We start from the raw sequence: 22,638 nt of genomic DNA on the forward strand, positions 1-22,638 counted from the left end.
CCGGGAGCGGAAGGGAGGGAGTTGAAAAGTAGTAGAACACGATAGGCTGAAGATGCACCACGTGAACGAGATCTTTATGCCGATTGGCTACCGGTAATGCTTCTCACGGCACAGTTTCCGGCTCTGAGTTTGTGCTCTTTGATTTCGGACCGAGGAGCACTCAAGTGAGGACGGAGCTGAATAGTTCCGGACAAACTTGAGACGGCGATGAGAGAAGAAACCGCTGCGACTGCTCAGCGGCCGCCAGGTGGACCCAGAGTTTCCAGACTTCAAAGGGGTAGTGGACGATAAAGTGCGTTTTAAAGGCACTTCTTCACCGCGTCAGAAGGTGTGGGTGCGGCGGCTTCTTCAGTCACCAGTGTGAATAGGTGCCAGGCGCTGTGTTAGGCCCTCGGAATGTAGATCAGAGGACAGAACAAGGATCGTTGTCCTCAAAAATGCCCAATATCTAGCGGAGAGAGACAAAAGGGTATATAGTATGTTACAGGGTGATGGATGCTATGAAAAAGGAAAAACGAGCGGGGAATAAGGGAGAATCAGAAGGTAGGGTGGGTAACAATGAGAGCGTGAGATCTGAGTGGATTGAAGGAGGCAAGGGAGGGGGCTGTTTTTTTTTTTAAATATTTAATTTATTTGAGAGTGAGCATGAGTGGGGTGAGGGGCAGAGGGAGAAGCAGACTCCCTGCTGAGCAAGGAGCCCCGTGCAAGGGCTGAGATCGTGACCTGAGTCGAAGGCAGATGCTCAACCGCTGAGCCACCCAGGTGCCCCTGGAGCAGGTGTTTTTTTTTTTGAAAAGGTCCTAAGTTCAATTTTGGAGGTGTCACCCTCATTAGACATCCCAGCAGAATTGTTGAGTGGTCAGGTGGAGATGCTAGTCTGTGCTTTGGGAGAGGGTTTCAAGGAGTAACCCTCTGTAAAGCTCTTAGCATGTGCCTGATACATAGAAGTTATTATTATTATTAAATATTTTATATATTGATTCATGAGAGACACAGAGAGGCAGAGACATAGGCAGAGGGAGAAGGAGGCTCCCTGCAGGGTGCCCTATGTGGGACTCAGTCCCAGGACCCTGGGATCACCACCTGAGCCGAAGGCAGTTGCTCAATCCCTGAGCCACACAGGTGCCCCTACAGCCGTTACTATTATTAAGCGGAAGCTATTACCACCGCTATGCAATGGAAAAGAGCTCTGATTCTAACATTGTGTGTAACTTTGGGCAATCTATAATTTTTTCTGAGTCTCAGTTTCCTTCTTGGTACAGTGGGAGTGGTCATATCTACCTGCCAGGAAACCAATCAACTCCTTTTAATTAGATCAAGTCCTGGCATCCAATTGGCAAGTCCAAATTGGGTGAGGTTGGACTTCCTAGCCCTGACCCTTATGTCCAAGAACTGCCTTCTCTTTGGAGCTACCTTCCATAATTAGAATTCACATGATCCAGCTCCCCTGTCAATGTTCTGGGCAGATATACCTTCTTTTAGTCCGCACTCCTACCCCCGCAACACAGTTGAACAGTCTATTGGAGGAGGATTGAAAAGGACCTCAGATTTGGTAACCCGGATCATTACCAACCTTCGCAGAGCAGTGTCCGTGGAACTGCGGGGGGGGGGGGGGGTGCGCCTGGAGATCAGAATTCAGGTGTGAGAGTGGTCAGTTTGAACTGATGGCAGTGAGTGCTGGCTAATGTTTCAAGAGAGTTGGTGGGAAGGAGAGGAGACCTTTAAGGCAGTAGCAGGGGGAACAGTAGGATGAGAAAGGCACAATTTAGGCTGGGAAGGTTTTAAGTATTTTTAAACTAAGGGTAAGGATCTAGAGGAAAGAGATTGAAGACACATGTGGGAAGGAGAACCATCCATGAAACGGGGGAAGACAGATGAAAGAGATGGTCTTGCACAGGATGAGGGACATGCTAGAGAGGCTGCCCTAGGCTATGGCCTCCCTTGTGGGTGCCTAGTGGGAGTCTGCCTTAGCAAGAGCTGATCCCTTGAGATCATTCTGTGGGAAGAAGGCCAGAGGAGAGCTGCCTCTGCTGGAGAGGTGTTGCTGCCCCAAACTGACCATGCATGCCCTTGGGACCGCCTATCTCCGTATTTGAGTTGAGTGTGAATACTTCACCACCAAGAACTTTGCCTTTACATTAATGGCCTGAAGACCTGTCTCTCTGGCAGGAAAAGAAAAAGAAGTGGATGAAGAATCAGAGACACTTTGAATTGGGGAATGATAAGGGAAGTTGCAGGACCTAGGAATGCTGACCAGCCAGGACAAGGAAGTACATACACATCCAGGATGTTGGCTTTTCAGTCATTGCCTGAGGGATCCAGGCAGGCTGAATGCTATAAACAGACACTCTCGGGCACCTGCCTTCCGCTCAGGTCATGATCCCAGAGTTCTCAGGCTCCTTTCTCAGCAAGGAGTCTTCTTTTCCCTCTGCTCAACCCCTTCTCTCTCTCTCAAATAAATAGATACAATCTTAAAAAAAAAAACCCAAACACCAGACACTCTGAGACCCTAAGTTCATCAAAAAAGGGCAGAAAGCATGGGGAGAAAGAAAATGGGTTATTCCCTTAAATATAGGAAATGTATTGTGTATACATGATACATTTATATATATATATGGGATTAAAGATATATATGGGATTATATATATATATATATATATATATATATATATATATATATATGATTGGCTCACAAGATTATGGGGGCTGAGAAGTCCCAAGATATTTAGTCAGAAGCTGGAGACCCAAGAGGGCCAATATGTAGTTCTAGTCCAAAAGCAGGCAGACGCAAGACCCAAGAAGAACCTATGTTTCACTTTGGGTCTGAAGGCTAGAAAAGCCCAGTGTCCTGCTCAAGGAGTCAGGCAGGTGAGGTTCCCTCTTACTCCGGGTGGGGACCAGCTCTTTGTTCCATGTAGGCCTTCAACTGATTGGATGAGGCCCACCCACATTAGGGCTGGCACTCTGCTTTATTCAGTCTATCAATTTAAATGTTAAACTTATCCAAAAGCACCCTCACAGATACACCTAGAATAATGTTTGACCAAATATCCGAAGATCCTGTGCCCTAGTCAAATTGACACATAAAATTCACCATCACACCTGGGATCCTGGCTATCCTAAGCAGTATGCTTGACAGTCCTTCCTGAAAAATCAAAGGTCATAGCTGCAGGCTCATGTTAAAATTGGGGCCTGTAGCTTGATAAACGCTTCCCACCTCTTCAATGACAGCTGGAGTGAAGGGAGCTCTGACTATAGCTCCAACTATGGGAGGGCCACAAGAGGGAGCCCTAGGCTCTCTCAGGGCTGCAAGTGTGACTTGGGACATCTTGGTGGGGCAGGGCTGTGTGGGAACCATACCTGGGTGGCCAACCACCTGTCCTGCAGACTGGACCCACATAGGCGAGGGCTTGCAGGCTGCCTCCCACTGTTTGTCTCTGCTCATTGCCAGCAGGTTTCAGGAAATTGTGAACTTTATCCAGGCTCCACTAGTGCCAGGACACTCCTCTGCTATGCTGGAATTTGCAAGGAAGGCCCACTGCCTGAAAGCCCTTTAGGACTGGGTGGTGAGGAGCAGCTGCCACACAGTTTAAAAGCAACAGAATAAAAATAAATAAATAAATAAAAAATAAACAAATAAAAAAAATAAAAGCAACAGAATCAGGACACCTAGATGGCTTAGTGGTTGAGACCCGGGATCGAGTCCCGTGTCGGGCTCCCTGCGTGGAGCCTGCTTCTTCCTCTGCCTGTGTCTGTGCCTCTCTCTCTCTGTGTGTCTCTCATGAATGAATGAATAAATAAAATCTTAAAAAGATTTTTTTTTAAAAGATTGTATTCATTCATCAGAGACACAGAGAGAGAGGCAGAAACACAGGCAGAGAGAAAAGCAGGTGTCTTTCAGGGAGCCCGATGCAGGACTCGGGAACATCCTGAGCAGAAGGCAGATGCTCAACCACTGAGCGCCTCACTCATTATTTTTTAAATAACGTAATGAACAGGACTTATTATCCAAACCAGGAACTAGAATTTGCATTCATTTTTTAACTAATGAACAGAGCCTATAACCCAAACCAAGGATTAGAACATTATCAACAGTACTATTATAAATTAATATTATATATTAGAATACAAATTTATTATAATAGAATGATATACAATACAATTTATTATTATGAAAATTAGAATAACAGATATTATCATTATGAATATTAGAGTATTATAATTCAGTGGTATGCTAGTAAATGTTTGACAACCAGCTCCTTGAAAAAAAATGGCCCTAGTTTTGGCATTGGCCAGTTTCTATAGTATAAATACTCCTACCATGGCCAATTTCAAGCTACTAGAAGTTTAACAACTGGCTCTCAAAATTCCTGAATTTTGGAGCCAGTATGAATTGGCACTAGCACTGCTGCTTTGCATATACCTAGTGCTATCCCCAATATTTCATTGCCCAAGAAATGACTACTCACCTGAATTTTGTGTCCAACATCATTTGCTTAAAAAATTATGGTTTGTTTCAAATATATATGGATGGCTAAATGACATATTATTTCACTCTGCTAGTTTTTGAACTCTATCAATATAGCTACCAGATTTCCCTTGATACGTATATTCTTACATATCTTTTTCCCACTCTTTTCCTTTCAAGCATTTCATATCTTTATATTTTAGGAGTATCTCTTGTAAGCAGCATATACTTGCACACTTAAAAAAAATCCAATCTCACCACCTGTGTCTTTGAATTCACAAGTCTGTTAACATTCTCTATGTTGACATATTTGGATTAATTTCTAACATTATATATTTTTTGTTTTTATTTGGTTGACTTTCCATATTCTTTTTTCACTTATATTTGGCCTTAAAATGGGGTTATTTGACTGAGTGTGTTTTCTTACTGTTTTTGTTTTTCTGCCGGTTAGGAAACAATATTCTTTTAAAAAACATTTTTAATTTAAATTAAATTTAGTTAACATATAGTAGATTATTCGTTTCAGGGTAGAATTTAGTGATTTATCAGTTGCATATTATACCCAGGGCTCATCACATCATGTGCCCTCCTTAATGCCCATCACCCAATTATCCCGTCCCTCCACTCACCTCCTCTCCAGCAACCCTCAGTTTGTTTCCTAGAGTTAAGAGTCTCTAATGATTTGCTTCCCTCTCTGTTTTCATCTTATTTTATTTTACCTTCCTTTCCTTTTCTGAAGTTTTGTTTCTTAAATTCCACATACGAGTGAAATCATATATTTGTCTTTCTCTGTGTGACTACTTTCACTTAGCATAATACCCTCCAGTTCCCTCCACATTGTTGCAAATGGCAAGATTTCATTCTTTTTGATGGCTGAGTAATGTTCCAATACTTACATATAATATGTATATATATATATATATATATATACATATATAATGGAATGTATAAACACACATGTATATACCACATCTTCTTTATCCATTCATCTGTTGATGGACATCTGGGATCTTCCCATATTTTGGCTATTGTGGACATTGCTGCTAGGAACCACATATTCTAATTTCAGGATTTTAATGACTACTTTTGATTTTACCATGCATTTTTCTTATTTGTTAATCATTTATCAAAGAAATATTTCCTTATTACACAATATTCATGTTTCATAGTTCAGGAATACAGTTTAGTGACAAACTTCCATGGAACTCAACCCAATCTTTTGCCTTTGCTTTGAGTCCTACCTCAACTCCTTTGCATTCCAATATAATTTTGCGCTCTGAAAGACACCAAGCTTCTTTTCCTCAAAATCTTTCATGGGATTTGTATAGACTTCTTTTCTTGGCTCAGCCACAGCAAACCTAAGAGAAAGTGGAACCCTATAGGGATACAGTGAATGCTCCAACAGGATGAAATCACAGAGGCTTGGCATCTGCCAAAACTATGTATCTGAAGTTTTGTCAAAGCACTGAAAGCCATGATAGTTATTGTCCTCAACATCAACTCCCTTCCTGACTGTTGGAGAGGTGGTGCTCCAGCAGCACACAGGTGTAGAAATTTTTTTTTAATAAAATAATTTTTTATTGGTGTTCAATTTACCAACATACAGAATAACACCCAGTGCTCATCCCGTCAAGTGTAGAAATTACCATGCATTTTTACTCATTTGTTTTGAGTTTAAACAGCTCCACCAATGATACAAGAGCTTTGAAATGCTCTAGCTCTGATATTTCCCATTCTGATTTGTGCATGTGCTTTGCTAGCCTGCCTGTTTTTCTGACTACCATCTTGCTAGCAGTTGCCAAGTTACTGGGGAGGATGCAGGTTTCCTTCTCCTCCAAGGCATGTAAGAGTACTCTTGAGAAAAGACAGCCTCTCCTGGCAGAGATGGATACTTTCAAATGGCCACGAGGGTCCTCTGTTTCATCTGCTTATTCCTGTCTTCTGTGTTTTTTATTTTCTTACTGTTTCCACCCTGTATCTCTGTCTCTTTTGTCTCTGCCCCTTCCCTTTTGGAACTCAATTGCTCCAGTTGCCAGTTCTGTCCACAACCAAGCCAGTGTTACAGGAGGGAGGCCTCATTTCATGTCCTGCCTCCACTCTTCAATTAAAATATGTTTTTTAAAATATCTCATTTCTGTTCCTTCAGGTGTGACTCTCAGTCCCTGACCCATCATCTCCAGACATGGGACCTTCTAGGAGAGGCCGATCTGAGAGCCTTCTCAGCTAATGGACTCTGTTCTCTGTGTCACATGATCTGTGTGGCTGTGTCTCACTCTATTTTCCCATTTTGTCTCTCGGGCTTGGTTCTTTTCTGTCTTGCTTCTGTCTCTAGCCTTAGCTTGGTTAAGGCTCTGGGAGAGACCAATTTCCATTCCTGCCTATTCTCCTGGACTCTGGCAGAAGTCACTGAGCACTGGGCATGAGAGGCCTTGGAGGGGGAGGGAAAGGTGCATAGAAGAGGCTCTAAATTGTTTCCTCATGGCTTCTCCCCATTTTACCTGCCCTCGCACCCCTAGGAGATACTCCTACTCATCCTTCATAGAGAATACAGGGACCACCAGGCATGAGTACCCTCATCTGACCACAAAACCCATGGAACTGCCTTGCTCTGCCAAATGACCCTGTCACTTTCTTTAGGCATGGATGGAAGATGTACCCTCCATCCTCCCATCAAAGGCCAGTCTTTTGCCTTTACTTTGAGTCCTACCTCAATCCACAGCCCAATTCTCTCCCCTGGTATTTCTCTCTCTTGTCTGCATTTTTTTTTATTCATGAGAGACACACAGAGAGAGGCAGAGACATAGGCAGAGAAAGAAGCAGGCTCCTTGCAGGGAGCCTGAAGTGGGCCTGGATCCCAGGATTCTGAATCACGACCAAGCTGAAGGCAGACGCTCAACCACTGAGCCACCCAGGTGCCCCTCTTGTCTGCATTTCTAACCCAATTCTTCTGTCAGATGATTTTTGTCAGCATTCAAATCCTTCCCACCCTCTTCCATGTTAAAACAAACAAGATCTTCTCTTGGCCCCACATTTCTCACATCTTCTCAGGACCTCTCAATTGCTTTTGGTGCCAGGTTTCCTGAAAGATATATCTATACACAATATTTTCTTTCTTTCTTTCTTTCTTTCTTTCTTTCTTTCTTTCTTTCTTTCTTTCTTTCTTTCACGTTGAGGTTTAGTTGATGTACACCACTGTATTAATTTCAGGTTTACAACATTATGATTCAATATGTTTATATTGTGAAATGATCACCACCAATAAATATAAATAAATATAGCAATAAATATAGCTAACATCCACCATCATACATAGTTCCAGAAACTTTTTTGTGATGAGAACTTTTGAGGTTTCCTTTTAATAACTTTCAAATATGCAATACAGTATTACTAGCTCCATTTCTTTACTCTCTATTCTTACTTTGCTAATTTTTATGTTTTTTTGTATATATTTTTTATTGGAGTTCAATTTGCCAACATATAGCATATCACCCAGTGCTCATCCCATCAAGTGCCCCCCTCAGTGCCCATCCCCCAGTCACCCCCATCCCCCGCCCACCTCCCTTTCCACCACCCCTTGTTCGTTTCCCAGAGTTAGGAGTCTTTCATGTTCTGTCTCCCTCTCTGTTATTTCCCACTCATTTTCTCTCCTTTCCCCTTTATTCCCTTTCACTATTTTTTATATTCCCCAAATGAATGAGAACATATAATGTTTGTCCTTCTCTGATTGACTTACTTCACTCAGCATAATACCCTCCAGGTCCATCCACGTTGAAACAAATGGTGGGTATTTGTCATTTCTAATGGCTGAGTAATATTCCATTGTATACATAAACCACATCTTCTGTATCCATTCATCTTTCGATGGACACTGAGGCTCCTTCCACAGTTTGGCTATTGTGGACATTGCTGCTATAAACATCGGGGTGCAGGTGTCCTGGCATTTCACTGACTCTGTATCTTTGGGGTAAATCCCCAGCAGTGCAATTGCTGGGTCATAGGGCAGATCTATTTTTAACTCTTTGAGGAACCTCCACACAGTTTTCCAGAGTGGCTGCACCAGTTCACATTCCCACCAACAGTGCAAGAGGGTTCCGCTTTCTTCACATCCTCTCCAGCATTTGTTGTTTCCTGTCTTGTTAATTTTCCCCATTCTCACAGGTGTGAGGTGGTATCTCATTTTTTTTAAGATTTTATTTATTTATTCATGAGAAACAGAGAGAGAGAGAGAGAAAGAGAGAGAGAGAGAGAGAGAGAGGAGACAGAGACACAGGCAGAGGGAGAAGCAGGCTCCAGGCAGGGAGCCTGACGTTGGAGTCCATCCCAGGTCTCCAGGATCAGGCCCTGGGCTGAAGGTGGCGCTAAACCGCTGACCCACCCGGGCTGCCCTCATTGTGGTTTTGATTTGTGTTTTCCTGATGGCAAGTGATGCGGAGCATTTTCTCATGTGCTTGTTGGCCATGTCTATGTCTTCCTCTGTGAAATTTCTGTTCATGTCTTTTGCCCATATGAAAAACCCACAGCAAATATCATTTTCAATCGGGAAACACTGGGAGCCTTTCCCTTAAGATGAGGAACACGACAGGATTGTCCACTCTCACCACTGCTATTCAACATAGTACTAGAAGTCCTAGCCTTAGCAATCAGGCAACAAAAAGAAATAAAAGGCATTCAAATTGGCAAAGAAGAAGTCAAACTCACCCTTTTAGCAGATGGTATGATACTGTACATAGAAAACCCAAAAGACTCCACTCCAAGATTGCTAGAACTCATACAGCAAATCGGCAGTGTGGCAGGATACAAGATCAATGCTCAGAAATCAGTGGCATTTCTATACACTAACAATGAAATGAAGAAAGAAAAATTAAGGATTCAATCCCATTTACAATTGCACCCAAAAGCATAAGATACCTAGGAATAAACCTATCCAAAGAGGTAAAGGATCTATACCCTCAAAACTACAGAACACTTCTGAAAGAAATTCAGGAAGACACAAAGAGATGGAAAAACATTCCTTACTCATGGATTAGAATAATTAACATTGTGAAAATTTCAATGCTGCCCAGGGCAATTTACACATTTAATGCAATCCCTATCAAAGTACCATGGACTTTCTTCAGAGAGTTGGAGCAAATCATCTTAAGATTTGTGTGGAATAAGAAAAGACCCCAAATAGCCAGGGCAATATTGAAAAAGAAAACCAGAGCTGGGGTCATCACAATGCTGGATTTCAGGTTGTACTACAAAGCTGTGGTCATCAAGACAGTGTGGTACTGGCACAAAAACAGACACATAGATCAATGGAACAGAATAGAGAATCCAGAAATGGGCCCTCAACTCTATGGTCAACTAATATTCGACAAAGCAGGAAAGACTATCCACTGGAAAAAGGACAGTCTCTTCAATAAATGGTGCTGGGAAAATTGGACAGCCACATGCAGAAGAATGAAACTAGACCACTCTCTTATACCATACACAAAGATAAACTCAAAATGGATGAAAGATCTAAATGTGAGACAAGAATCCATCAAAATCCTAGAGGAGAACACAGACAACACTGTTTTCGAACTTGGCCACAGCATCTTCTTGCAAGATACATCTATGAAGGCAAAGGATACAAAAGCAAAAATGAATTATTGGGACTTAGTCAAGATAAAAAACTTCTTTCTGCACAGCAAAAGAAACAGTCAACAAAACTAAAAGACAACCTACAGAATGGGAGAAGATATTTGCAAATGACATATCAGATAAAGGGCTAGTATCCAAGATCTATAAAGAACTTATTAAACTCAACAACAAAGAAACAATCCAATCATGAAAATTTTTATTTTTTTGAAGTAATATATGCTCATAGTTTAAGAGGGCAATTAACATTATAAAACTTACACTCCAAATCCAGTACTTTCCTGGTCCATCTCCTCAAACCCCCACACTACTACCTTTGGTTCTCTTTTTTTTGGAAGCAGCTGCTAATATATATAAATTGTTCCTTCTTGCATCTCTGCACTTCTAAATAATACATGTCTACTGCTACCTTTGACTCATCAATTTTGTGCATTATCTGTGCACTTCCTATGCCAGAACACTCGAGAACATTCCACCACTAGCCTTTTGACATGATTATGTTTTACATTTTAATTAGATCAATATTCAGTGGTTCTGCTATTATTTCTATGCAAACATTATTCATACCTGAGTATTGTAGTTTACTTTTTTTTTTAGATTTTATTTATTTATGCATGAGAAACATAGAGAGAGAGAGAGAGAGGCAGAGACACAGGCAGAGGGAGAAGCAGGCTCCATGCAGGGAGCCTGACGTGGGACTCGATTCCAGGTCTCCAGGATCCCACCCTGGACTGAAGGCGGCGCTAAACTGCTGAGCCACGGGGGGCTGCCCTGTAGTTTACTCTTACATAAACTTCTGTCTTTCTTATTTTTTTATCCCAGAAGGAGTAATTTCTTTATTTCATTCATTCTTGGTACTTAATGTTAATTTTTCCGTACCTCCTAGTAGCCTCTTGGTAGGGTCGTCCAGAGGGCTTAGTAGCATCAGTTACTCTGTCAGTTCTTCCTTTCCTTTGGAGATGGTCTGAGTGCCCCATTCTCCTCAGTCCTGGCTTCTGTCCTGTCACAATGCTCTAGGTCCTCTGATCAGCTGCCTTGAGGGACTTTGCTTTCCTCCTGTTTGGATTCCTGTTTCATGGAGCTTCTGTCTTTCTCCCTTTTCACTTCGATCAAGCACATCCTCCAGTGGTTTCAATAACTTAAAATGGTGCCATGGCTGTGGACATGGTGGTGACAGCACCTCAATTCCTTTGCATCTCAAGTCAAACTTCCCCAGTCTGGCCGCACATCAAGTGGTAGGAGAGCACTGGGATTGCAGAGAAGAGATGAAGGGGCTGTTGGGCTCTTTTATTTTCTTGGAGCCAGAGCAAGTCATCCCTTTGGCCCCTCCTTTGTTTCTCAACTTAATATGTGGAAGAATAAGGTCAAGTTCTCCTCTGGTGAGCAGTACTCATCTACCGACAGATAGAATGTGTGGGTGTTTGTGCTGCTCTGAGGAGGACCAGGAGCACTTCATCTGTTCCAGCCCCACGTGTACCAGGGCCTTTACATATTAAAGGAGAGGTGTCAGGGTTGTCCCACCTGTTTATTTTATTTTATTTTATTTTTATTTTTCAGAGGGAGAGAGCTGGGGGGCAGGAGCAGAAGGAGAGGGAGAGAATGAATCTTAAGCAGGCTCCTCATCCAACACAGATCCCAATCTTATGACCCTGAGATCATGACCTGACCCAAAATCAAGTGTCAGACGCTTAACCAACCGAACCACCCAGGAACCCCCACTTATCCTTTTAATACCAGCACCACAAAGCAGAAGTGAACTAATGGGTTTGGGTTAAGTGGATCTAGGCTTGGCTTGAGGTCTGTTTGACTAGAAAAAAAAAAATCTGTTCTATTCAGTCCCAAGGTCATGGCTTAAAATCTGGTGAAGTCATCAGGGAGGGGAGTCATCCCCACCTTACCACCAGCTCTTTGAGTCCAAATGGCCTGAAGCCTAGACCCCACATCTCCATGGAATCCTATAGTGCCATCTTTTCTTGCTCTTTCCTGAATTAGCTCTGCTAACAGCAGAGATTTTCAGTAAGTCTGAGGCTTTATTCGCTCCTATGTCAACAGGCTTGCTTTTGCAAATGACCCTATGACTTGCACCCATAGTCCATTGTAGTCTAATATTCTCCTAAACTTTTTTATCTGTTTTTGGTGTGTAGTTAAAATGCTGATATTTGAATCTCAGCAATGGTCTCTGTTCCTAAATACCTTCTTCTAACTCTCAGCCATTTTGCTATGGAGATGGATTCCCCATTGGTTATGGATTAGAGCGGATAATTCTGGACTCTGAAAGTTTCTGCTAATATTTGCTTGTCTTCTTCCGAAGACTGCCATTCCACCAACATATTAGTTCTATACTTTCAACACCACTCAAGATCCCCCTCTCCCTTCGCTGCTGCTTCATATCTATATCGGTCTCCGGTGTGGGATAGCAGTTAGTCTAACGACCTACTTTCTTCTCCTGTCTTGAATGGTTTTGTCTTGTCACCTTTTTCTGTCCCTATTTACCTAGGTCATAGGCCATGATATAAATCCTGCCTTTTTGCCCACTGGCCCAGCTCTGGAAAACCCATTCTTCTCTGTCAAATTTCTCATCTGGAGCGATCCCCAAGACAATTTCTGTGATGATCAAAAGAGATAACAACTAGTGAGTCCTCAAAGTACAGCTGTTTCTCTTATTACTTGAACTTAACTCCTTATCTTTTTCTTTTAAGGTTTTATTTACTTATTCATGAGAGAGAGGCAGAAGACACAGGCAGAGGGAGAAGCAGACTCCATGCAGGGAGCCCAATGTGGGACTCGATCCCGGGTCTCCAGGATCACACCCTGGGTTAAAGGCGCTAAACCGCTGAGCCACCCGGGCTGCCTTTAACTCCTTATCTGAATTAGAAGATTTCCAGCTTTGAAATTCTGTGTGAAGCCAAGGGGCTGATGAGTATAGAGTTTCTACCTTCTTGCCATTCCTCAGCAGTCCCAGTAAATATTCTGTATAGGTTCACAAAGTCAGAGAGAGGCTCACTTGTAAAATGTAAAAAAAAAAAAAAAAAAAAAAAAAGTGTCTATTTGTAACCCAAACTGCCTTAAGCAGCCACTTAGGGCCTGATAAACTGTGGTGTGAGCAAGAGGAGGGTGGAGGAGAGAGATGGAGAGATACAATCTACACACCCACACACCTTCCTTCTCATTTGCTGGCACAGACACACATCAGCCAGTGGACAAAGGGGCACAGTGGGGAATGCATAGGAAAGCTCCTTGCTGTCTCACCTGCTCGCCTTTCTTGGAACTTCGCGCATCTCTCATCTCTCCTTGGCCTGCGCTCAGCAGCTTGCTAAGTAAAGCAGGCGGCTGAGGTGCCTGCAGGCTGCTCTTCCCTCAGCACCTGCCTCTCTTCCCTGCTCTCCTGCTTCTCCAGATCACGGGTCTGAACTCAACCCTTCACCCCAACACCATGGCCCTGACTCGCAACCCCCGGGAGGCATTGCTCTGGGCCTTGAGTGACCTTGAGGAGAAAAACTTCAAGCTATTCAAGTTTCACTTACGGGACAGAAGCCTGCTTGAGGGGCGGCTGCAGCTGGCGCGTGGGGAACTGGAGGGCCTGAGCCCGGTGGACCTGGCTTCTCGGCTGATTTCACTCTATGGAGCACTGGAGGCTGTGAAGGTGGTGGTCAGGGTTCTGAGGGTCATGAACCTGTTGGAACCAGTGGACCAGCTCAGCCACATTTGTCTGAACGGTGAGTGGAGCCAGGGATGAGGGGAGGTCAGGGTGGCACCAGGACTCTCCCACCCCCGTGACATTTCCAGAGACTCCCATAGCCCAGAATTTTTGCTGTCTCTCCCTTTTGCCCTCTTTCTGTGCCTGGGAGCACCAGTGCCCAAGGACCTGGTGGTCTCCAGCTAAAGGCTCTGACAAGTGTAGGGACAGGGCCTGAGCCGAGGCATGGAGATTCATAGAAAGACTACATTAGCCATAATGCCCCACCTCCTACTTCCAGTTGTAGTGCCAGAGAAGAGGAGGGTAGCAGAGAGGGCTTAGAGATTGAATGAAGATGGTGTTGGTGAAGGGGTTTCCACTAATCAGCAGGAATGGCCTCAGGGTGTGGGGGTCAGATTTTTCCTTAGCTGCTGTCCCAGCGGGCAGCCCAGACTCCTTTCCACAGAGGACAGCCTGCTCCTGCATCCTGCTCTCTGCTCTCTCAAGGAACAGGGGCATCAATGCTGCCCTAGAGAACAATGTGGGCTTGAAGCCCAGAAGGTCGCCTGTCCTTTCTTGTGGGGTTCCAGGGGAGGTGCCTGTGCTCCCTCCAGGGGCCCCTCTTATACCCAAGAGCTCTTCTGACCTATAATCATAGCTTCAGCTCAGGAGCTGGTTTATCCTGAGCACACAGCTTGATCATTACCAAGAACAGGCTCCTGTTACTTATTTCACCATCCCCCAGCTTCCCTTTCCTTTCTCCACTCTGTCCTCACCTTTCTAATGGGGATGTTTCACAGGAGCACTCAGATATTCATACGCACAGACACTTTTGCACATACATGTATTCTTACAAATGCCCATTTGCTGATGCGCACTGATGCACCTTCCTCACACAAAAATACACAAACTTGCGTAAGTGTACTCCCATGAGTGTGCGTGGATACACTCACTCATATCCCACCGATATCCTCACACACATGAAACACACCCTTGCACACTCACATGGATGTGCATATACACACCATGCATGTGTCTGTGTGCAGGAACACACCACATGTCCAGGGGTCCTTCCCCTTAAAGCCCAAAATATAAACTTCAAGAGATACAAGTCAGAGAGTATACAAGATGAAACTAGAGAGCAGAGCCTAGAGTTTGAAGGGCCCTCTTTGTCTTTCTTTCTGTCTGACCCACTAACACCCCATGTGTCTGGCTCAGATTATAGAGAAATATATCGAGAGCATGTGCGCTGCTGCCTAGAGGAGAGGCAAGAGGAGTCAATCTGCGGCAGCCACAGTCAACTGCTTCTGGTGGCCACTTCTAGCCCAGGGAGCCCAGAATCATCTGCCTGCCCTGTCTTGGAGCAGGAATTGGACTCTGTCTTGGTGGAGACTCTGTTTGATCCAGGAGAAAAGTCCTACCAAGCCCCACCCACAGTGGTGCTACAGGGGTCCGCTGGAACCGGAAAGACAACACTGGCCAGAAAAATGGTGCTGGACTGGGCCACTGGTACCCTGTACCCAGGCCGGTTTGATTATGTCTTTTATGTCAGCTGCAGAGAAGTGGTCCTGTTGCAGGAGGGCGTACTGGACCAGCTTCTCTTCTGGTGTTGTGGGGACAACCAAGCACCTGTCAGAGAGATGCTGAGGGAGGCTGAGCGACTGCTGTTCATCCTGGATGGCTTTGATGAACTGCAGAGACCCTTTGTAAGGGGCTTGAAGAGTCTGAGGCTGAGCCCCATGGAGAAAGTGCTGCACTGTCTAATTAGAAGAGAAGTGCTTTCCACATGTTCACTTCTTATCACCACCCGGCCCTTGGCTTTGCAGAATTTGAATCCCTTGCTGAAACAATCACACCATATTCACATCCTTGGCTTCTCTGAGGATGAGCGGAGGAGGTATTTCAGCTCCTATTTCATGGATGAAGAGCAAGCCAGAAATGCCTTTGACATTGTACGAGGAAATGACGTTCTCTACAAATCATGTCAAATTCCAGGCATTTGCTGGGTGATCTGCTCCTGGATCAAGGAGCAGATGGAGAAGGGCAGAGAGATCTCAGAGACTCCCAGTAATGGCACAGACATCTTCATGGCCTATGTCTCCACCTTCCTGCCCCCCAGTGACAATGAAGGCTGCTCCAAGCTTACTCGGCACAGGGTCCTGAAAGGTCTGTGCTCCTTAGCAGCTGAGGGGATCCAGCACCAGAGGTTCATGTTTGAAGAAGCTGACCTCAGGAAGCACAATTTAGATGGGACCAGACTTGCTGCTTTTCTGAGTAGCATGGATTACCAAGAGGGACTTGACATCAAGAAGTTCTATATCTTTCGCCACATTAGCTTCCAGGAGTTTTTTCATGCCATGTCCTACCTGGTGAAAGAGGACCAGAGTCAGCTGGGGAAAGAGTCCCGCAAAGAAGTGAAGAGGATTCTGGATGAAGAAAGGCAGGCAGAGAATGAGGAGATGACTCTCAGTATGCATTTTTTATTGGACATATTGAAAAAAGAGACCTCCTCGAACTTCGAGCTAAAGTTCTCCCTCAAAATTTCTCCCTTGGTAAAGCAGGATCTGAAGCATTTTAAAGAACAAATGAAATCTATAAAGCATAAAGGGGCCTGGGATTTGGAATTCTCCCTAAATCAGTCTAAAATAAGGAATCTGGTAAAAGGTGTTCAGATAAGTGATGTATCGCTTAAGATGCAACGTTCAAATAAAAAGAAACCCCATGACGGGAACTCATTTTCTGTCAAAACCAGCTTGATTAATAGATGGAAAGAGAAGGAAAAATGTCCTTTTGTGGACGAAGATAATATAGAAAAGACACAAATGGAGGCTTCTAATGGAAAAGGCAGAAAAATGGAGAAACAAGAGATGCTGAGGGTAGGAGCAGTAGGACGGGAAGTGGAGGAATGGGACAGTAGAGCTGAAGGGTCAGGAAGGTTGGAGTGTCAGGGACAGGAAGATGGGGGAAGACAGAGTGTAAAAAAAATGGAGAGATGAGAGATTAGACTAATAGGTACTGGAAAGAGTGGAAGGGCAGAAGAGCAAGTAGAAAAGAAAATTAGATAATACAGGATCAGAAAACTTGGAATATAGGACATAGGGAAAGGCCATGTGGACTGAGTCCCTAGGAACAATCACATTTACCATCAGTGGCTCAAATTCAGTTATTTAGCATCTCTTCCTCCTACAGAAGCTGCTTATAACCTCCTCTACTGTGGAATTTAATGTTAATGTTTATATTAGTGACCAAACATGTGATTGGTAAACTATGGATTGTCCTCATTCAGTAAGATTGGATAATGTGAAGCATATTAATATCAACATTTAAAAGAAATATTGTACTGGGTTATAAGGGAATATCCCCTTGACTCTGTTTTGTGATCAATTGCTGCTTAAATAAATAGTAGCTTCCCATCTTTCTAGAAACTTCTAGAATTTCTGTGTTGGAAATGAACCATGTCTGTCACAGACCTTTGGTCTTAAAGTCTACTGTGATTTGACCTAGTTCTGTACTAATACCATGTCACTCGTCCCCAGTGATGCCATTACCTCCCTTTTCTTTTTGGAAAGACCAGCCAGTTCCCAGAGATAAGTCATAATCCCTTTTTTTCTGCTCTGGCTCATTCTGTATAGACAAGAAGAGTTCAAAGGAATTTTAAATATAGGTGGGGTCAGTTCCTGACTCTCGTTTCACAGATGAGGAAATTGAAGTTCATTTAGGAGACCCATCAATTTCTGGGGTTCCAATGTTCATAGCAGTAATGTGCACAATAGCCAATATATGGAAGGAGCCATGATATCCTTCAACAGATGAGTTGATAAAGAAGATGTGAGGTATATATATAATAGAAAATATTAGCCATCAGAAAGGATGAATACCTACCATTTGCTTCAGTGTGGATGGAACTGGAGAGTATTATGCTGAGTGAATTAAGTCAATTGGAGAAGGACAATCATCATATGGTTTCACTTATATGTGGAATATAAGAAATAGTGAAAGGGACAATGAGGGAAAGGAGGGAAACTGAGTGGGAAAAAATTAGAGAGGAAGACAAACCATGAGAGACTCCTAACTCTGGGAAACAAACAAAGGGTTGCAGAAGGGGAGGTGGGTGGGGTGAAAGGGTAACTGGGTGACAGGGACTAAGGAGGGCACTTGATAGGGTGAGGGCTGAGTGTTATACTATATGTTGGCAAATTGAATTTAAATAAAAATATATAAATAAATAAAAATTTCTGGGGTTCCTCAGAGAGATCTCTTTGGTCCTACCCCTCAGCCAACACAGTAGAGGCCCCTGAGGACCTGGTGTGGGCACCACAAACCTACTCTCACCCCAGCTGTTGCTGCTGGTGCCAGAGCAGCCAAGAATGCCAGTGCTGCCTTGACCTTCAGTGCCCCACAGAAAGGTTACAGACACCCCTCATTTTGCTTTTCACAGATTTTTATTCCTGTCATGATTCCTTACAAGTTGATTCCACACGTACCACTTCCAGCAAACTGCTGGACATGCCCAAACTTCTGAATCTAAGGGAACTTCACTTGGGTGGTCAATTTGGGATATCATAACAATTCACTCTTTTTCACACAGGAAATTTGGTGGCTCCAAATTTGATAATTATATAGATGATATATTGAACACATAGACTGTGTTTGTGTCCAGAATATGTGTAACAAACAGTATGTGTGTACATGTGCTTATTTAAAAAGTAATTTGTACTGCATTGTTACAGAGGCTGGCTGGCATCCAGTGTGGGTGAGGTTGTGTCACTCCCTAAGAGATTAGATATTCACAGCAGACCAACTCCTGAATATCATAGAGAATCTGGGAACAAGGGAACAGGTGCCCAGCCACATTGCTGGATATTCATGGGGTCAAGGAGGACCATTAAAAAAAAAACATAGGTCTAACATGCAATTGAGGTTTAGATAATTTATTTTGATTAGGATTCACATTCAGTTCAAACTAGCTGAAGCAAAAAATTAAATGACCCACTGTATTTATTTTTTACAGATAACAGACTTCTAGTTTTAGCTATGTCCAGCTCTTTATAGGTAATGGCATCAAGGCTTTCACTCTCTCTCCCCTCTATTGCTCTTTTTATAGCTGCCCTTTCTTCTTATTTCATAGAGTGGCTCTTATGTATCAGAGAAGATGGACATAAGGGGTGTCAACTTAAGCCATCCTTACAGTCAACAACCCTAAAAGAACAGAATCATCTTTACCAATAGGTCTAGCAGAGAAGTTGGAAGAGGCTTCTGACCTGACCCTGGGTATGTGCCAAGCCTTGAACAACCACTGTGGTCTGGAATATGAACTTCTCTGATTACATAGGCTTAAGTCTGATGGCCTAGGTCACACTCACACCTGCGGGCTAAGTAAGAAAGGATCAGCACTTCTTGAAACTCATGGAATGGGAGAGTGGTTCCCCAAAGGAAAGGATTCTGAACATACAGAATAATATGTCACACAGATATTACACAATGGTCTGGGGTTCCCTGAGGGGCTGGGTAAGAGGAAGAGGCCATGAGACACTTGTGTGTAGAAGTCTGAAAGAATGGGTCCAACTGGGATCCAGAGCTTGGTGGTTGAAGGGAGCAGTGATTCTAGGTGCAGAGAGACCCTGGTTTTACCTGGTGCTGACTTAGCCTCCCTCTGGAGAAGGAGAGGTACAAACCATGGGAAAGAGAAGGTTGTGGTTTCCTAGGGAATAACCATGGGGACCCCCTCGGAAAGACTGTGGTTTGAGAGTAGCAGGTAGTGGAAGTTTGTGAGACAAAACACAAGATGCCCAGTTACATCCGAATTTCGGATAAACTATAAATATTTTTTTTTGCATGGGACACACACTAAAAGATTGTTTATACGAAATTCAAATTTGACTGAACATTCTATATTTTTATTTGCTCAATCTGGCAACCCTAAGTAGAGGAGGGTGGTAGGGGCAGGCAGCAGCCATGAGCCACATAGTACATATCTGCTGCTGTAGCTTCAATTAGTCCTGACAATTCCCCTATTTCTTCTCCCCTTCTCTGGACTCTTAAAATGAAAGTGGCCTTTTGCAGAACCCACAAACTGGGGGGAAGGCTCCTAAGTAGGTTAGAAATGTGAGTATTCTTGGAAATATGTGGAGAACACTTGCCAGGAAAAGACTGAATTTATATTAGTAAATCTGTGGCAATTTTGAGATTGGACTCATGTGTAAATTGATTTTTGACATGGTTGTCAGTGACTATGCTTTCTCTCAGATAATTTAGAATTTCCTCTTCCCTTTTTGGAACACTGGCAGAAATGTAACTCCTTCCTTACCAAAACAAAACAAAACAAAACAACCCAAAAACCCCCCACACAAAAAAACCCCACACAAAACAAAACATGCTTCTTAATTCGTTAGAGACTCAGGAAGACAATAATTTCTATGTTTCATGCTTCCCATTTCCCACTTCAAGGCCCCAGTGGATTTTTTTTGTTGTTGTTACCATGGAGAAGGTGATGGGGGCATCTATATTGTGCTCTTAGCAATACCCTGTATAGTCCAATTCAGCCTGAATGATGGGATGGTCAATCTCAAGAAGGTCCGTTTTGTTAGTAGGATGTGTAACTATTCACTTCTTGACTTCTTTTATAATCTTTTCCCATTCACTCCTAAACTTGAGAACCAGACCCCGAAGAGTGTGAAGTCCTTGAAGTGATTCATTTACAGATTTTCCTTGCCCTATTTCCATTTATTCTCCATCCCTCCCTCACTAAGATTTGAAATCCTGTCTTCTTCACCCTCTACATTCATGTCCTTCAGGATAGTCCTACGTGGGATTTGATCCCCGGACTGGAGATTACACCCTGAGCTGAAGGCAGATGCTCAACCGCTGAGCCACCCAGGTGTCCCTAGTCTCCTTCCTTTGCCAAAAATACCATTATTTCTCTTGGGGATTTTTTAATTAAACTTTTTAAAGTATGCACTGTTGGGGTAGATGCTATCCTCATTTATGGGGTAGGTACCATTTGGCAGCATTCTCCATCCTCATCAATCACATTGTCTGGTCCATGGTTTCTCATGTAATCCTCCTACAGCAAATGATATGAGAGGGGTCCTCAAATTGTTTTTTGTGAATGAACACCTTTTCCCCACAGGATAACTAGTATGTTTCCCACTGGATACAGATTAGAAAGGATGTATCTCTAAGAATTGGTAGACATTGTCTGTAGTTGGGGAGAGCTTCCTTGAGAATGGAACCTACTCTAGGAAAGCAGAGATGAAAAATAGAGAAAGGGAACCAGATCCTGTTCACCTCATCTGAATTTAGGATAAAGCCAAGCCTGTAAATTCATTCGTCCCTACATTCTGGTGGGACAGAATCAATGGTCTCATTGATTGCTCAAGTCAGTACAGGCTAACCTATGAGTCCCTTGGTTCTTTCACATACCTTGTGAGATTAATAATATCATTTTAGCAGAAAAGTAAGCCAGAGAAGTTATATATTTGCTCATATAGTTAGTTCAGATATTTTCTCTTCAAGATAAAAAGCACGATCTATAAAATCACCTAAATGACTAATGCCCCCCCATCACCGAATTTTCAGTGTTTCCATATTTCTACAGGAAAATATTTAAAAAACTGGTAATGACACCAGGCTTTCCACAAAGTAACTTCAACCTACTTGTCTTAACATGTTTCCTATCACTGTAGAAACTGCCCATCCCATGCAATCAATCTAGATAAATCTGCCTTTCCTTATACCCCTATCCCTGCCTGTCTTCACTGTCTTTACTTTTACTCAGCCTTTGCTTTCATTCCTTAATGGTGGTGTTGGGTGCATCATGGTGAAATTGAGTCTCTTGAGTGAATAGATGTTTATCCCTATAGAAACCTGAAGGAGTGTTGCTTCAAGTTTGAGTAATTGAGCTTTCTTATGTCCATAGGGGGAAGTCTATATAAATTGAGTGTAAGTTTTCCAGAGAATTCTCCAAGGGCAAACATTCAATATTATATAATGTTATATAATCAGTGCATTGAATCACTAAGTTTTATTTATGGGAGAGTATTTTTTTAAACTAAAGAAGTGAAACAGATGATTGAATGAATGAAAATGAGAGGTAAGGAACTGAAGGTAAGGAACTGAAGATTCTGCTTATGTGCCTGTTAGTGGGTTTGCCATTTAAAGTTCTTCTCACTGATAATTGGAGATACTTATCATTGCTCAAGTGAGAATGTCAACCACTCTGTCTTTTATAGTCACATAACATTTTGGGCAATAATTAGAACTTTAAGTAGTTTGCTTGCACTGATCATCAATTCATAGAGCTTTGTAGCTGGGGTGGGAAGTGATCAGAAATAAGGCCAGTCACGCACAAAGATGAAACCCAGAGAAGGGGGTGATTTGGCCAAGGTCATACAGAAAGTTAACAGTAGAACCAGAAGGACATGTCATTGAATCAGTCAGGTCACCATTAGGGTAACTCATGTGAAAGGGAAAAGATGGAGCATTCAGGTTCAGTTGTTCTTTCTTTCTTTCTTTCTTTCTTCTTTCTTTCTTTCTTTCTTCTTTCTTCTTTCTTTCTTTTTTCTATCATACATAAAGACAGTGATTTAGATTTGTTTCATAACTATCGGTCCCCTGAAGTTCATCTATTTTTAATAAGATACTCTAAATTTTAATATTTTTAAAACTTAGTTTTATATACTTGGAGCTTAATATATATTTTTATCTACTACAAATGGTACTTAAATGCTTTTTTTTTTTCTTCAGGGTCCACCTTACTAACTTTAGAGATTACTTGATATCCAAAACATAATTATTAAAGTTAATACAGATATTTGATTTATCACCATGGTTAAACTCTGTAAATCAACTTGCTTTTTACTATCTGTTAATG

At 42.8% G+C, this 22,638-nt stretch overlaps 2 protein-coding genes across 6 annotated transcripts in view; both read left to right on the forward strand.

The window, feature by feature from the left end:
* The first annotated feature begins 153 nt into the window (after window positions 1-153).
* Window positions 154-17,181, forward strand: NLRP10 (NLR family pyrin domain containing 10). 3 transcript variants are annotated; one of them, XM_077866612.1, is made up of 3 exons: window positions 154-292; window positions 13,488-13,806; window positions 14,985-17,181. In XM_077866612.1, the coding sequence occupies exons 2-3, from the start codon at window positions 13,524-13,526 to the stop codon at window positions 16,760-16,762; spliced, it is 2,061 nt and encodes a 686-aa protein (XP_077722738.1). In that variant the 5' UTR covers window positions 154-292; window positions 13,488-13,523; the 3' UTR covers window positions 16,763-17,181. The 3 variants fall into 3 exon arrangements, with proteins under 3 accessions (XP_077722738.1, XP_077722737.1, XP_077722739.1); XM_077866611.1 differs by having other exon boundaries at window positions 196-328; XM_077866613.1 differs by lacking the exon at window positions 154-292 and having other exon boundaries at window positions 11,097-13,806.
* LOC144294729 (olfactory receptor 10A6) overlaps window positions 160-22,638 on the forward strand; it is a 69,448-nt gene continuing 46,969 nt past the window's right edge. Inside the window, exon 1 of one of the 3 annotated variants that reach the window (XM_077866615.1) lies at window positions 160-292. The gene's annotated coding sequence lies outside the window, so the exon portion shown is untranslated. Of the gene's footprint in view, window positions 329-22,638 lie in introns of all 3 variants that reach the window. The other 2 variants (XM_077866614.1, XM_077866616.1) reach the window with 2 other exon arrangements.

This window comes from Canis aureus, chromosome 23 (assembly GCF_053574225.1).
Source record: "Canis aureus isolate CA01 chromosome 23, VMU_Caureus_v.1.0, whole genome shotgun sequence".
Lineage (NCBI taxonomy): Eukaryota > Metazoa > Chordata > Mammalia > Carnivora > Canidae > Canis > Canis aureus.